Source organism: Panthera uncia, unplaced genomic scaffold (assembly GCF_023721935.1).
Source record: "Panthera uncia isolate 11264 unplaced genomic scaffold, Puncia_PCG_1.0 HiC_scaffold_2129, whole genome shotgun sequence".
Lineage (NCBI taxonomy): Eukaryota > Metazoa > Chordata > Mammalia > Carnivora > Felidae > Panthera > Panthera uncia.
The window spans coordinates 1-14,255 of NW_026058832.1; the positions used below are offsets into that span (position 1 = coordinate 1).

At 64.7% G+C, this 14,255-nt stretch overlaps 2 protein-coding genes, 1 long non-coding RNA gene and 2 other non-coding genes across 5 annotated transcripts; 2 read left to right on the top strand and 3 right to left on the bottom strand.

The window, feature by feature from the left end:
- Positions 1-28: 28 nt before the first annotated feature.
- DIPK1B (divergent protein kinase domain 1B) lies at positions 29-6,970 on the top strand (the record flags this gene model as incomplete). The annotated part of the gene is made up of 5 exons (XM_049623791.1): positions 29-172; positions 1,961-2,095; positions 4,792-4,899; positions 5,011-5,187; positions 5,787-6,970. Coding segments are annotated over 5 exons (1,374 nt in total), but the record flags the coding sequence as incomplete, so codon positions are not given.
- Positions 6,971-8,322: 1,352 nt separating this feature from the next.
- Positions 8,323-11,812, bottom strand: LOC125917646 (uncharacterized). Its single transcript, XR_007456251.1, has 3 exons — positions 10,564-11,812; positions 9,326-10,222; positions 8,323-8,622 (listed from the first exon to the last, which is right to left on the bottom strand). It is a non-coding gene; the product is annotated as an uncharacterized LOC125917646 (long non-coding RNA).
- On the bottom strand, positions 9,130-9,265 carry LOC125917647 (small nucleolar RNA SNORA43). Its single transcript, XR_007456252.1, has one exon. It is a non-coding gene; the product is annotated as a small nucleolar RNA SNORA43 (small nucleolar RNA).
- Positions 10,299-10,432, bottom strand: LOC125917648 (small nucleolar RNA SNORA17). Its single transcript, XR_007456253.1, has one exon. It is a non-coding gene; the product is annotated as a small nucleolar RNA SNORA17 (small nucleolar RNA).
- Positions 11,803-14,249, top strand: LOC125917645 (uncharacterized). The gene is made up of 2 exons (XM_049623792.1): positions 11,803-11,904; positions 12,762-14,249. Exons 1-2 carry the CDS (start codon positions 11,869-11,871, stop codon positions 13,887-13,889), a joined length of 1,164 nt encoding a protein of 387 aa, XP_049479749.1. The 5' UTR covers positions 11,803-11,868; the 3' UTR covers positions 13,890-14,249.
- Positions 14,250-14,255: the final 6 nt, after the last annotated feature.

The following is a 14,255-nucleotide window of genomic DNA, read 5'->3' on the forward strand; positions in this document are numbered from 1 at the left end:
TTTTTCATTTTGAACAAATGTGACGGAAGCAGATGTGGTGGCAGGGACAAGGAGGGCTGAGGCCAAGCCTTCCTGTTCTTCCCTGGTCCTTGCTGCCCCTCAGCGGCCCCTGGAGCTCCCCGGGGCCCTCCTGCCGCAGCCCCTCCCAGGGCGGGAGCCAGGGAATCGGGAGGTGAGGCCCCCACCCTGTCCTCACTGGAGAGCCGGTGGCCCTGTCTCTCAGCGCCAGCCCCAGCCTTCAGCTAGCCGGGACCCCGGACTACGAGGACTGGAGCTGCCGCCCTGGGGCACGTAGTGTGGCTGGAGGGAGGTGGGGGGGGGGGGCACGGGGACCTGAAGCTCTGGGCCCTCCTGCTCTCCTGGCCCCCTGGGTCCCAGCCCTTTTCTCTGGGGTTCACCCCCCCGCCCCGACTGAGACATTGGTAACCCCATCCCCTCCGTTGGCTGCTCTAGGACGGTGGTCTGGGAGGCCTGTGATCTGCCAGGGCAGGGGGTGGGGCTGGGAGGTGGTATCCCTGGAACCCAGGGGTTTGGGAGCTGGGTGAGACACCGAACCCTCAGCCCACCTGCTTGTGCAAGGGTCTGGGGCCCTCATGTCCTGCGATTCTGTTCTTCAGCTGGGGAAACCTGGCAGAGGGGGCTGAACCCCCACACCCCAGACATCTGTCCCCCACCCACCCCAGACATCTGGGACAGGGCCTCTGGCAGTGGGGGCAGGGGCTATTTATCTTATTTATTGTTTACTGTGGGAAAATACACACCATGTGAAGTTTAGTATCTTTACCATTTTTGAGGGCACAGTTCAGGGGCGTCAGGCACATTCACGCGGTCGTACAGCCGTCCCCCCGTCTGTCCCCAGAACGTGTTCATCTTCCCAGACTGGACTCTGCCCTGTTATACACAGACCCTCCCCTCCGACTTCTCCAGGGCCTCCTGTGAGTGGATCCTGTAGGACTTGTCCTTCTGTGACAGGCTCATCTGAGGACAGTGATCTCAAGGTTCATCCGTGTTGTAGCCTGTGTTGGGATTCCCTGCCTTTTATTTATTTATTTATTTATTTATTTTTTAAATTTTTTTTTTCAACGTTTTTTATTTATTTTTGGGACAGAGAGAGACAGAGCATGAACGGGGGAGGGGCAGAGAGAGAGGGAGACACAGAATCGGAAACAGGCTCCAGGCTCCGAGCCATCAGCCCAGAGCCCGACGCAGGGCTCGAACTCACGGACCGCGAGATCGTGACCTGGCTGAAGTCGGACGCTTAACCGACTGCGCCACCCAGGCGCCCCATTCCCTGCCTTTTAAAGAGCGGATGACGTTCCACGGTGTGGACGGACCCTGTTTTGTTTCCCCCCTCACCGGTCGGTCGACCCTTGGGTTGTGTCTCTCTCTGGCCCTCGGGACAATGCGGCCGTTCTCGTGGGTGTGCGAGGTCGTGTCCCTTCCAGGCTCCCCGGGTGGGGGCTGCTGAGACCCTGCCCCCTGTGCCAGCGCCCCCCAGCCCCGTCCCCCGTGCTGGCCCTGGCCCAGCTGAACTGCCCACCGGTCAGAGGACAGGGTGCACGGGTGGTGATTTTCCACCTCGACCTTGTGCAGAGGTTACAACGTCATGAAATGAGGGCAAGACGGGAGAGAATTTGTCAGAAAAGGTCTTTATTCGTCAAAGTAGACTTGCCTACTCTAGGTGTCCCTTCGGTTTGAAATTTGTTTTTGCCTGCCTGCGTGATTTAAAAGTCTGGGAGCACCGGGCAGCGGCCCCCAGCCCGGAGTGGGTGCACCGAGGGCGGAGGGAGACGGGGAGGAGAGACGTAGGGAGTGCCCCCGGGCGGTGGGCAGCTTTGGAAGCCGGAGCCGGGCAGGGTGCTGGCCCCGGGGGTGGGGGGTGGGGTCGGCCGGGAAGGCCGGGGTCCGTGGAGGGGGAGGTAAACGCACCCCGAACGTGGCGCTTCCTGTCTCCCCCCAGGGCCGGCTCCCGGGCCTCCGGGTCAAGTACGTCTTCCTGGTGTGGCTGGGCATCTTTGTGGGCAGCTGGCTGGTGTATGTGCACTACTCGACCTACGCGGAGCTCTGCCGCGGGCACGTCTGCCAGGTGGTTATCGTAAGTGTCGCCTCGTGGGCTGGCGCGGGGCCGGGGGCGGCATGCCCTGGACCCTCAAGACGCCAGCAGGGTGGGCTTTCAGGTGGGCCCAGGAGCGCCGTGCAAAGCCGTCTCTGGCTGGCTGCGGAAGAGACGGGGTGGCGGGGAGGGGGGGACCGTGGGGACGCCAGTGCAGGTGTGCAGGAGGGCACGGGCTGGCGGCTGGGCGCGTTCACAGAGGTCTGGGGGGAGGCCTTTCAGCAGGGAGACTGGGATGGACAGTGTGGGTGGCTTCGAGGGCCCCTCGCTAAGGGAGGCTGTGAGGCATGGTCCTCAGAGCCTCCCGTGGTGGGGGGGGGGGGGGGGGCACTGCCTGTGGCCTCAGGGAACGTGACGTGTGTGAGCCACTCATGAGCGTGTATGTTTGTGGGTGTGCGTGGGAGGGGAGGGGCGTGACGAGCTTGCGTGTGCTCATACACGTGAAGGCACGCAGACTCGTGTGTGCACGCCTAGCTCACGTCCTGCTTCTGTGGACACTCGGTGACTCGGGCGGGAGGTAGGGGCCGCGCCAGCCCACGGGGCACCGACAAGCCCCAGGCTCTTCTGACCCCCCTCGGCACACTGCCTGGCCTTCTCCCGGGCAGTCTGGAGCCCCTGGCGAGCGGGTGGCCAGGGTACTGCCGCCCCCTCGATGGGCCTGCAGGACCCACCCCGGAGCATCAGGAACTCGGGGCTCTGCACCTGCCCCACCGCAGCCGGGCAGCCTGGAAGATGAAGGTGGCCTTGTTTCCGGCGGTGGGGGGGTCCTGTGTGGGGCTGAAGCTGGCCACGGGAGGGCTCAGGCAGGCCAGCTCTGGCCCAGAGCCCCCAGGGGCCCCAACTGGGAAGGTCCAGACGTGGCAGTAGGGAGGGAGTGGGGGGTCCGGAGGTGGGAGAACCCATGTGATGGGGTTTTCAAGAGTGTTGGTTAAGCACCTCCTCAGGACAGGCCAACACCGGGCCCCGAGGACACGGTGTCCACGCTGGGGGAACGGCTTTCCCATTTCCTGCCTGTTCTCGGTGGCCTCCAGGAGCCAGGCCTGAGCTGGGCACCAGACACAGGGCTCTGCCCTCACGGTCCAGGGGGTCCACGGACACACAAGGGCAGACGGGGGGGGGGGGGGGGGGCTCGGGGGGGGGAGAGGCCCTGCTGTGTGGACAGCTCGGTGGGGCTGGGGAGGGCCAGGATGGGCCCGGGGAGCCAGGTGCAGGGCAGGCGACCTGGGGCCCTGGGAGGCCTGTGGTGAGGGTTGTGGGGGGATGCAGGGTGGCTGGGGTGAGGGTGGTGGGTGGGGCAGGGAGATCGGGCAGGAGGTGAGGGTTGGGGATCTGGCCTAGGGGTACAGGGAGCAGCCAACTAGAGGGTCTGCTGGGGGACCAGCAGGGGACTGCCCCTCTCCCAACAAGGGGGACTGTAGCTCCTCCATCCCCCCACTCTCCCCCAGGGTCTCTCGGCTGCTGAGCGCCTGGCCCTCAGTCCATGAGGACGTTTCTGCCTCGTGGGGGTATCTTCTGTCTCGCACAGGCCCCACAGCGTGTGCACGACCACGCGGCAGGGCCACGGGCAGGAGTTCGGGTCAGGTTCTCCGCGGCCTCTGGCTGTCTGGTCGGTACTAGCTTTGAGCCCCTGCCGCGGCCCGTGTGCAGGTGGGAAGCAGGCTGGGAGGCGAGGCGACACGCTGCCCCCTCAGCCTCTGTGGGAGCCCCTCCCCGGGCCCAGAGGGCAGTGCGCCCCCGCCCACCCACCTCCAAGGCTCTGCAGTTCCGTGGGGTTCTGGGGGGTCACACCCCTCGTGGCGGAGGGCGTCCCTACGAGGTGGGAGAATGGGATCTTCTTACTTTTCTTTTGCCATCTTGATGACGGCATCGTTTGCGTGGCGCCGCGGCACGGACCCTCCTTCCTGGCTCCCCGAGCTGAGCCGCGGCCTCTGGGTTTTGTCCCCGGGCCTGCCCGCCCCCCCCCCCCCCCCCCTCCCCGCACTTTGGGCACCTCGCTCTCCTTCCTCCAAGCCCGGCTCGGCAAGGGCTTGGGCTCCATGGCAACGGTGAGGCACTTCCAGGAATGCACCCCACAAGCTCCAGTGCTGCAGATGGCCGCACCTCCCGCCGGGGGGGGGGGGGGGGGGCCGCACTCCGTCACCGCTGAGCTTTCCCACCCTCCTCAGGGTCAGCCCAGACCCCCGGGCTTCAGGGGGCCGCAAAGGAGGGGGCCCAACCTGGTCATCGCTGCGAGCCGCTGACTGGCTGTGGGTCTGGCTAAGCCCCGGGTGACGGACACGGGGAGGGGCCGCGCCAGTGCCCCCAGCTGGCCCCCAGGCTCCCTGTACGCCGCCCTCGGGGCAGAGGCGGGGCCCACGCCAGGGAGCAGCAGACTCCCAGACCTGGCAGGTGGGGGGCTGGGTGGCGGGGGGCAGCTCTCAGGCCGCGGTGAGCAGAGGCCCTTGCCAGCTGCTCCGGGCGGTGCCTGGGCCCTCCGCTGAGCCTCAGGTGTGGCCGGAGGCTGCAGTGGTGGTGCCCTCCCAGAGGGGGGTGTGGCTTGAGAACCAGGGGGCACCTGGCAGGTGTGGTGGGGCCTCGAGCTGCCCACCCGGGGTGCCCCACGTGGATGATGGGGTGAGGACTCGGCCTGGGGAGGGGCCCCGCCTCCTCAGGCGGCTCCCTGGTGTCCCCACCCGCAGTGTGACCAGTACCGCAAGGGCATCATCTCCGGCTCCATCTGCCAGGACTTGTGCAACTTGCACAAGGTGGAGTGGAGGGCCTGCCTCTCCTCTGTTCCCGGCCGGCAGGTAAGCCCAGCGGGGTCACAGGGGCGGGTGTGGGGCAGGCCCTCCGCTGTCATCCCCCCCCCCCCCCCCCGCCCCGACGTCTGCACAGAGGGCTCCTCTGGCCCCACCCAGGTATACAGCGGGCTGTGGCAGGGCAAGGAGGTGACCATCAAGTGTGGCATCGACGAGGGCCTCGACTCCAAGGCCAGGTCGGACGCGGCCCCCCGGCAGGAGCTGGTACTGTTTGACAAGCCCACACGGGGCACCTCGATTAAGGAGTTCCGAGAGATGACCCTCAGTTTTCTCAAGGTCAGTTGGCTCCTGCGAGTTGGGTGTGGAGTTGACCCCAGGAATGTGTGCACAGGGCAGGAGGCAGGCTGGGTCGGGGCCGTACCCACCAGACAGGGGTCTGGCTAACCTCGGCTGCAAGCAGACGCTTGCTCAGGGGGCCACCCCCTGGGTGCAGAGGACCCCTTCCCTGGCCCGGGGCATCTGTGGGGGGAGCAGGGAGCTGTGTGTGCATGGAAGGTGGGGGTGGGTGGGAGCAGATGAGAAGCCGCCGGCCCAGCACACCTCTCACCTGTGTGCCGAGGTGCCCACTCCCAAGCTCCCTGAGCACCAGTGGAGACCAGAAAGCCCCAGGAACAGCTCCTGGAGAAATGAAGGTGTGCCAGTGGCCAGGGAGGGCTCCCAGGAGGTGGTGAGAGGTCTTCCCACATCCCTGGGCCATCCCCTCCTGCTTGTGTGCGCTCGGACAGGCTCTCCCAAGCTGGCCGATGCACGGGGTCCCAGGGGCTGAACCAAGTAGGTCAAGGCTGGCGTCCTGCCAGCCTAGAAACCCACCATGAGGTCAAGCCCGCGGGCCCCGAAATGACTCGGTTTCCCTGTCCCTTGGTCTCCGATGTCAGGCGAACCTGGGGGACCTGCCGTCCCTGCCGGCGCTGGTCGGGCGGGTCCTGCTCATGGCGGACTTCAACAAGGACAGCAGGGTGTCCCTGGCGGAGGCCAAGTCAGTGTGGGCCCTGCTGCAGCGGAACGAGTTTCTGCTGCTGCTGTCCCTGCAGGAGGATCACGCCTCCAGGCTGCTGGGCTCCTGTGGGGACCTCTATGTCACCGAGGGCGTCCCACAAGGCTCCTGGCACGGGGCCGCTCTCCCACCCCTCCTGCGCCCGCTGCTGCCCTCCGCCCTGCACACGGCCCTCCAGCAGTGGCTGGGGCCCGCGTGGCCCTGGAGGGCCAAGATCGCCATCGGGCTCCTGGAGTTCGTGGAGGAGCTTTTCCACGGGGCCTACGGGACCTTCTACATGTGCGAGACCACGCTGGCCAACGTGGGCTACACGGCCAAGTACGACTTCAAGATGGCCGACCTGCAGCAGGTGGCGCCCGAGGCCGCCGTGCGCCGCTTCCTGCGGGGCCGCCACTGCGAGCACAGCGCGGACTGCACGTACGGCCGGGACTGCAGGGCCCCTTGCGACAAGCTCATGCGCCAGTGCAAGGGCGACCTCATCCAGCCCAACCTGGCCAAGGTGTGCGAGCTGCTGCGGGACTACCTGCTGCCCGGCGCCCCCGCCGACCTGCGCGAGGAGCTGGGCAAGCAGCTGCGCACCTGCACCACGCTGAGCGGGCTGGCCAGCCAGGTGGAGGCGCACCACTCCCTGGTGCTGAGCCACCTCAAGACCCTGCTCTGGAAGGAGATCTCCAACACCAAGTACTCCTGATGGCGCCGCCCTCCCGCCCACCAGGGGGCGCCCGGGGCCCTAGCGAGCCACTCCCCCCTCTTCACCCTGCCGGGCCAGCTCTGCCTGCCGAAGAGGCCCGGGCCAGGACCGAGGCAGGGAGGGGGCCTGGCCAAGCGGCCGGTCTGCACAGAAGCCCGGGAGGTGGTGTGGAGCCCTTCCCCCACCCCCCACCTTCCCAGCTCTCCAGACCCCACGACCAGACAGAGGGGCTGTTGAGCTGGACCGGGAGGCTGGGGTGGGGGCGGGGGAGCAGGACCGGAGTACCCGGAGCCTGACCACCAGGGGCTGAAGGACCCTCCCAAGGTTTTGTTACCTTTAAGGACTCGTGATGTAAATAAACAGCTTTTCTGTGAGTGCCCCGGAGTCCTTTACCCTGGACCCTAGACCGGCTGTCAGCCCCCCGGGCTCAGAAGTGGGGGCTGCGGACGGAAGACACGTGGCCCCCAGGGCCTAGCTGTGGGAAAAGGCCTCAGTGGGCATCGCGCTGGGGTCTCCTAGAGCCCAGCCACATCCTGGGGGGGGTGGCGGTGGGGGCAGGAGCGGTGGGGATGGGACCGAGACTGCTGAGGTTACGGCGCAACGGCAAAGGTGCTCTGGGAAGAAGCGTGGAGCCCAGCTCTGCGCGGCTACTGGCGAGCAGCCCATTTTCTGGCTCCAGACCACCCCTCCTGCGGTACCGGGCTCACAGAACACACTGGAGGAATTTGGTGGATTTCAGTGAACCCCAACGTGGAAAACCCACTATCTGGGAGAGTCTAGCATTTTCCCTGCCCCTCCCCAAAGAGAAGCTGCAGGAGCCTGGCACCACTCCCCGCCCCTCGGGGTCCCCACTGTTGAGGAGCCCAGGCCTGTGCAAGGAACGGAGAATCTGCAGGCTGCCACCTGCCCCACAGAAGGGGCAGGAGCCAGCCCCAGGGTGCGAGCAGGTGGCTCCCTCTCTCGTCCTGGGGTCACGGCTTCAAGACCTCTACAGAGTAATTGGGGACTGACTTGGCGAGCTGGGGTAAGCACACCTCCCTGCCCAGGTCACTGGGGACAACTCCCGAGGCCGTGGGCTTTTGCAGGCTGAACTCCAAGGGGTTATTTAAAACCCTGCCTGGGAAGTGACTCAGGAACTTGGGGCCGACACCCCAGCCCACGCCCTTCTCTAAATGTCACCCGGTCAAACAACCAGGTGGCAGCTCAGCGGAGCAAAGCCGCCCCACCCCCATACCCACCGGTGCGTGCGCCCACCCACCCCGTCGCCACGGGGCCTCCGCTAAGCAGAACGAGGAGAAGCCAAGTCGAGACGGCTTATTCAAGACCGATTTAGTCTCGAGTTTTGCCAACAGAGCAACAGTTTTATTGAAACATAAAAGCATTAAATCCTTCAGCTTACTTCACCACCGTTTGCTTAAAACCGTTCCCAATTCCGGCCGTCCTACCGCGTTTTCAGTGTTAGTTCTTAGCACCCGTGTTCTACCTTGGTTGAAGTAACTTCTCCCCGTCCGGACTTTCCTCCCTTGTGTGCGGGGGAAACAGTCCGCACGCGGCACAAGCAGCAGTTTAGAATCACGGACTCCGGGCAGTTCGAAACCTCTGCTGCCGAAGCCTTTGCTCCCCGCGGGACGCAGTGGCCGGGGAGGAAGAATGAGGACCCGAGACCCCCGCGCGGGGCGGCCTCCGAGCGGGGGCTCCTCCTCTGAAAGCAGAGGCGAGGCTCACCGCATCAAAAGTGGGGGCCCTGGCCCCCCGATGGATCTTGACCCCTTGTCTCTGCTCTCAATCACGTTTGCTTTTCTTGGAGTTTTTGCAGTCAGAGGGCGCTCAATTCACAGTTCAACGCTCCCCGCCTCGCCCCGCAGACCCACAACACAGGACCGCTTTCCAACACGCCAACACTCTGCACAAGCGTTTCAGAAAGCAATGCAAAATACCTTGCTACTTCTCTGCTTTGTATCAGGGAGTGTCTCACCCTGAACGGACGGCCTGGATCTCGCCTGGCTGGGCCGGCTGGGCTCTCCACCTGAAAACAAGGCAGGGCAGCCCTCGTCACAACCGCTACCCGAGTGCCGTTTACCAAGACCGCCCCCCTCCACTCGCCAGCGCGCTGGTCTGGAGGGTCATGCGTAGGGTTCTGGGTGGCACTGCGGCGTCTCCTTGGCAGGACAAAGCCAGGTGTGGCCCTCTGGTGTTCCCCCACCCGCCCTCCAGGCCCGCCTCCTGCTCTGCGGTCTCAAGGGCCCTTAGAGCAGGGTGTGGGGGCGCAGGGCTTAGAAGCCCCAGCCACTCGTAGCAGCCGGGAGTGCAAAACACACACGCCCAAAGGCCTCCAGAAAGCCCTCCCCAGACAGACCTACAGAACGATCGCTTCCAAGAGGGAGACCCTCTCCTGGTGAGTCCCAGTGGGCCAAAGGCCGGCCACATGCTCACCTCCATGCGCCCCCCCGTGACGAGGGTCCTCTCACACCCGAGAACCCGAAGAGCAAAGCGGCTGGTGCCCTGCTCAGCGTTCCCGGCTAGAAGCCCGGAGGCATGTTCGGCTACAAACCATTCTTAGTGCCCGCGGTTCTGAGCACTGAGCGTAGAAATAGCCGCTTCCTCTTTGCCCCAACGTCACAGGTGCAGCAGAGAAGCTGTGTCTGTGGTGCCGGGAGGCCCGGCGTCTGAGGGGCACAGCCACCCCCCCCCCCCGACCCCCAGCGAGGAGGCGGGGGGTAACACCTCACCTGGTGGGGCCAGCGTCTCCTCTCCACCTCGGTCTGGACGGTGACGGTGTTATTCTGGCCCACGTGCACAGGCTGGCAGTCCCCTTCCTTCCTGGATTAAGGAACAAATACCCTGACCCCCAAAAATCACCGTGTAAAGTTGGCCGCCATTATTACCGTTACCAAGTCAGACACCAGCCTCTACCTCTGCAGGACTGTGACAGCCGTCTGGCGAGGCGCGGGGCACGGAGGCGCTTTCGAGCGGTCTCTCGTCCTGCCCGTCACTCGTGTTTACAACCCCGGCTGCTACGGACGAGGTGATCCTTTTTAACTTTTCTGCGGTCACCTTTAGGAGCCCCAACGGGCAGCCCGCACTGGCGCCTTAGTGCCCGATGTAGCTGGGGGGACCGCAGTGCAGCCGGAGGGCCTTCCTTCCTGAGGGGTTGCTGCCCGCCCCCACTCCCCCCACCCCGAAAGCTACTAACCAACGGACCAGAAAGCCACAAACCAGGGGACGGGCCAGGAAACAGTGCCCTGCAATTCCTAAAACTGGAGAAAGCCAGGATGGCCGGCCTGTGCCACCGTCTCCGCATTGTCAGAACCCTGCAACTTGACCGCTTGAGTTTCTGGCTGTGCAGCGCATCCAACTTGCTGCAGGAGGCAGAGCACGCTGACGCTCTGACCCAGAGTCATTTGAAGCAGGTTAACGGTTAGGTGCCGGTGCTCGGTCTCCCCCGAAGGAAACTTCAGGTGCCTTCATTGTTTTCATCCCCTGGGACGGGGAACCCTCAGCCCTTCAGCAGGTCAGCCTACCTGAAATCCACTCACCTCTTCTGCTCATCTCTGCTTGTCAGCGACCCACTCCTACCTCCTGCTGTCAAAGGCCGGACCGCCTCACCAACCGAGGCCACCCAAGAGCTGCGACACAACGGAAGGGCTTTCACGCGAGGCTCCAGGGTGCCAGGAAGCACATCTACGATCTAGCTCCCCGTCCGTTGTCAGACTATTAATCATCCAGACGTTCTGCAGCCCGAACGCTGGGCGTAGACAAGCCTCCCTTCTCTCTGCCGCCGAATGACACAAATGTGACACAAACGCAGCCACACCTGCAACGCCTCTGGGGGCAGTGAGCTCTGTGCCAGGAACACCAGCAACTCAAGGGTTATTCCCCTGACCACGTGGACGGTGGACTGGCCCCGATCAGAAGACCACATCACACGTCGGGGCGGCCTTGTTCCAGCGCCTCCGTGTCGACTCACCTGAGACCCCAGGACGCCCTCCCAGGTGCTCGGTCTCTAGCGAACTCCCTAGAGAAAAAGGAAAGCAGCCCTTTCTAAAACCCCGGCGCACCCACAAGGAGCCACTTCTCGTGGGCTGTTCCGCTTGCATTCGGCGTCCAGAGACCCTGCCACCAGGCCTACGCGTGGCCAGGAACCCCCAAAACCCATTTACCGTCCCCCTCCCCGGTCCCCGCCTAACTCGAGTGTGGAAAACTAAGGTCACTGGCTGGCCGCGTATGGAGCCCGCGGACCAGGTCTAGGAATGCCTGCTCCCACCGGGCCCCCGGCTAAGCAGCGGCATTCACACCACCGCGCTTCGGAAGCCGCCTTTCGGCCACACCCGACCAGGGAATGAGGGACAGCCGACCCGCTTTTTAAAGCAAAAACAACGCGTGGCCAGAAGCGGGAGGCCACTTTCTACGGATCCCAACCCGCGAGGGAGGGCGGCGGGCGCTCAGCAAGGTCCGGACCCACCCGGCGCCTGGCCCGGGGCCCGCCGTCCCTCCCGCGGTCGGCCCGGCACCGGGGGCGCACGGCCGCAGCTCGGGTCACGGCTGGCGAGGCCCTGGCGGGGCGGCGGGCGCCCGGGGCTCCGGGAACCAGGCCGCACGCACCACGCGGAGACGCCGCCGCCACCCGGAAAGGACGCGCGCACGCGCGACGCGCCTTTTATAGTGCGTACGGCGGCCCGCGAGGGCCAAACCGCGCCGTCCCCAGCACGCCGCCGCAGCGCCCCCTAGCGGAGTCTTCCGGCCTCTGCTGCCGCCTGTCGCTCCCCGGGAGCCGTCCCCAGAGACAGCCGGGCCCCACCGGCTGGAGCTCCCACTCTCTGCCGGCGCCCCCGGCTCGGTCCGCTGCGGGCGGCAGCCCCGGGTCCTCCTCCTGGAGAGTGCGAGCCTGCGAAACGGAGATCCGGTGACCTACGTCCCGTGGCGGGGCAGGATTGCAGGAATCGATCTGTGCAAAGCACCTGTCCCGCACCCCGAGAGCGGCCCCGAACCTGGGGCCTCCTCTCTGCGAGGCTAGGCTGAGCCTCTGCCGGGCGGCGGGGGGTGGCCCTCAGGAGGATCCCCTGCGGGGAGCGCCGCCTTCACCCCCTCGGCGGGGGTCTCCTGGGCTCGGCCTCTCGCCGAGCGGGGCGGGGCCGCTAGGGCACAAGGCAGCGCCCCTCTGCTTCCTCCTGCACCTGGAAGCTTCCGGGGTCGGGTCGGGAAGGACCCTCCAGGGATTCATTAGCCTCCTGGTGCTTCTCCCCAGCTAACAAATTACCGCTAACTGGGGCCGATGGGGCGTGGCCTGTGGAGCCGGGGTCAAGTCAGGGTAAGTTACTGCTGAGGACTGAGGACAGATCCACGAAGAATGCTACCGTGCCCTGGGGGCAGAGTGGGGAGTCCCAGGGTGCCCCCAGACCTGGCCCGCCCCAGGCATGTCCATTTTTGCCGCAAGCTCGATTTGGCTGTGAGCGCTCTGGGCAGCTTTGGGGAAGGAAGTACACCCTCCCCGCTCCCCATTTACCTAACAGCCTGCGGGAGGCTCCGTCCCAGTGGGAGGGACCAGCCAACTCTAGCTGGAGGCCTAACTCTGAGGAAAAGAGGAGTTTCTCACGCTCTGGCCACTCGGATCCAGTGCTCCAGCACCCCGGCCCTGTGCCCGGCCGTCACACTCTGGTCCTCGAAGCAGCAGGCCACGCTGTTGACCTGGGTGACCGTGGCACTGACCGTGGGAGCCAGCTGCCCGTTTCCCTTTTTGTCCCACTGGGACCGGATGGAGCCCAGGTGGTGGCAGGGTGCCACCTTCTCAAACAGCATCTGGGGATCAGGGGGAGTGCCAGCAGGCCTTGCCACATCCCAGAGCTTGGCACCCATGGTCCCCCCAGTTCCAGGGAGGGTCCCTGCTCAGAGCTTGAGCTCAGGAAGCTGAAGACATACCTCAAGAGTAGGGGAAGCCCTGGGTTTGTTCCTGCCCACCGAGAACACCCCACACAGGATGACCGGGACCCCACACTGGCCGAAAGGGAAGCGGCATGCCACTTCCTCCAAGCACCAGAAGGCAGCTCCTACCGCCCCGCCTGGAGGGGGCAGGGCCATCCTTGCACCCCCCTCCCCACCAGTCCCCTGCTCAGCGGCACACTTCCTGTGGCAGCTGCACTGAGGGCTGCGTTTCTGTCTCCCATGTAGTCAGGTTCACATCAACTGCCTGATCGGTGCTGTGGCCTGAGAGCCTCTTGGGCAGATGCGAGGAAGGCGAGCCGTGGAGCCCCCTCTGTCCCCAAATGGGCCAGATCCCATCCAGCTTTACATCTGTTTTGCCTTCTGGAATGGTCGCAGCCCATCCGAGCGGATGCACGGGGAGTGTCCTGTCCACAGTCGGACGATAACCGAGGCCCCAGGGTTAACAACCTTGCCCAGGCCGCCCGGTTCGCAACGGTGGAGCCCGGACTGGGACCACGGAACGGCGGGTCTGGGCCGCCGATGCCAGAAGGAGGCTCCCCTGCGTCCCCGTATCCAGCTCAGGTGCTCGCTGCGTCCAGCAGCCTGGCTGGGAGGGGACCCCCGGCAGTGAGGCTTCTCTTCACTCACTCCGGTCTCTGCAGCCCCAGGAAAAGGCTGGAGGGCCTTTGCTGGTGGAGCTGGCTTTGGGCTGGCAGGTCACATCCTGGACACAGACAATGGGTCTTACAGGAGATGACCCCTAGGTCTCCCACTCCACACTTAGAGACCTCACACCCACTCTACTGCTCAACTCATTTCTCTCCCCAACGTGGACCAGAACCAAGGGTCCCATCACTGTTCCCAATCCCTTATGTCCACCACTGCTATGATGAACACCCCCAAAACAACACCTTTGAGAAACTGCGCCAGGGTTTCTCTGCTGATCCTGGGACCAGCTCTGCTGGGGGAGGGTCTGCGCCTGCGGCGTGGATGGGAGCTGCGCTCTGTTGTCCCAGAGAGGGGAGCCTGTCACACTTCTCGCTGGGGATCGGCTGGGGCCTCTGCTTCCTCACGTGTCACCTGGGCTGCCGGTCCCCAGACCAGAAACCTGCCCGTCTGAAGGTGACCACCGCTGCCTCCTTTGGGTTTCACTTGCCCGAGTCCCTCCCCGGGATGCCCCGCATCTCTGACGCCTGCTCCCATGGGGGTCGCCTCCCTTGGACTGGGACGGGTCTGGCCTCCATCCCGGGGAACACACTGGCTTTGGTGCATTATTTGGCACAGAGGCCTGTGGACCTTCTGGCCCTGGGTCGTGAGGGATGCTCTCCCGTCTGTGTTGTGACCGTCCAGCCTTATGCATCTCCCAGTTTGTGATTGGGCCACGGGAGGACCAGCCCTGTCCTGGCTGGCGTCAGGCTGTGGTGTCACAGCATGCACAGGGGTCTCCACCCCAAGACCATTGTCACCGAAGGGGCCTCCATATTCCCACCTAATCTTTAATCCATTGCGATTTCAATATCAAAGGAGAAAGAGTCTATTTCAAACGAACACAAAGTACGAAAATGAATCTTTCTCGTCTGAAAAGTTGCTTCAGACCCAAAGGTATCTCTGGCGAGATTCCACTTGAAGGAAACCTCCATAGTAGGTAATGGAACATGGAGAGAAAGCAGACTGGGGATTCGCAGGGGCTGGAGGGGCACGAATGGGGAGTGAGGGCTCCGGGTACACGGTGACCCTTGG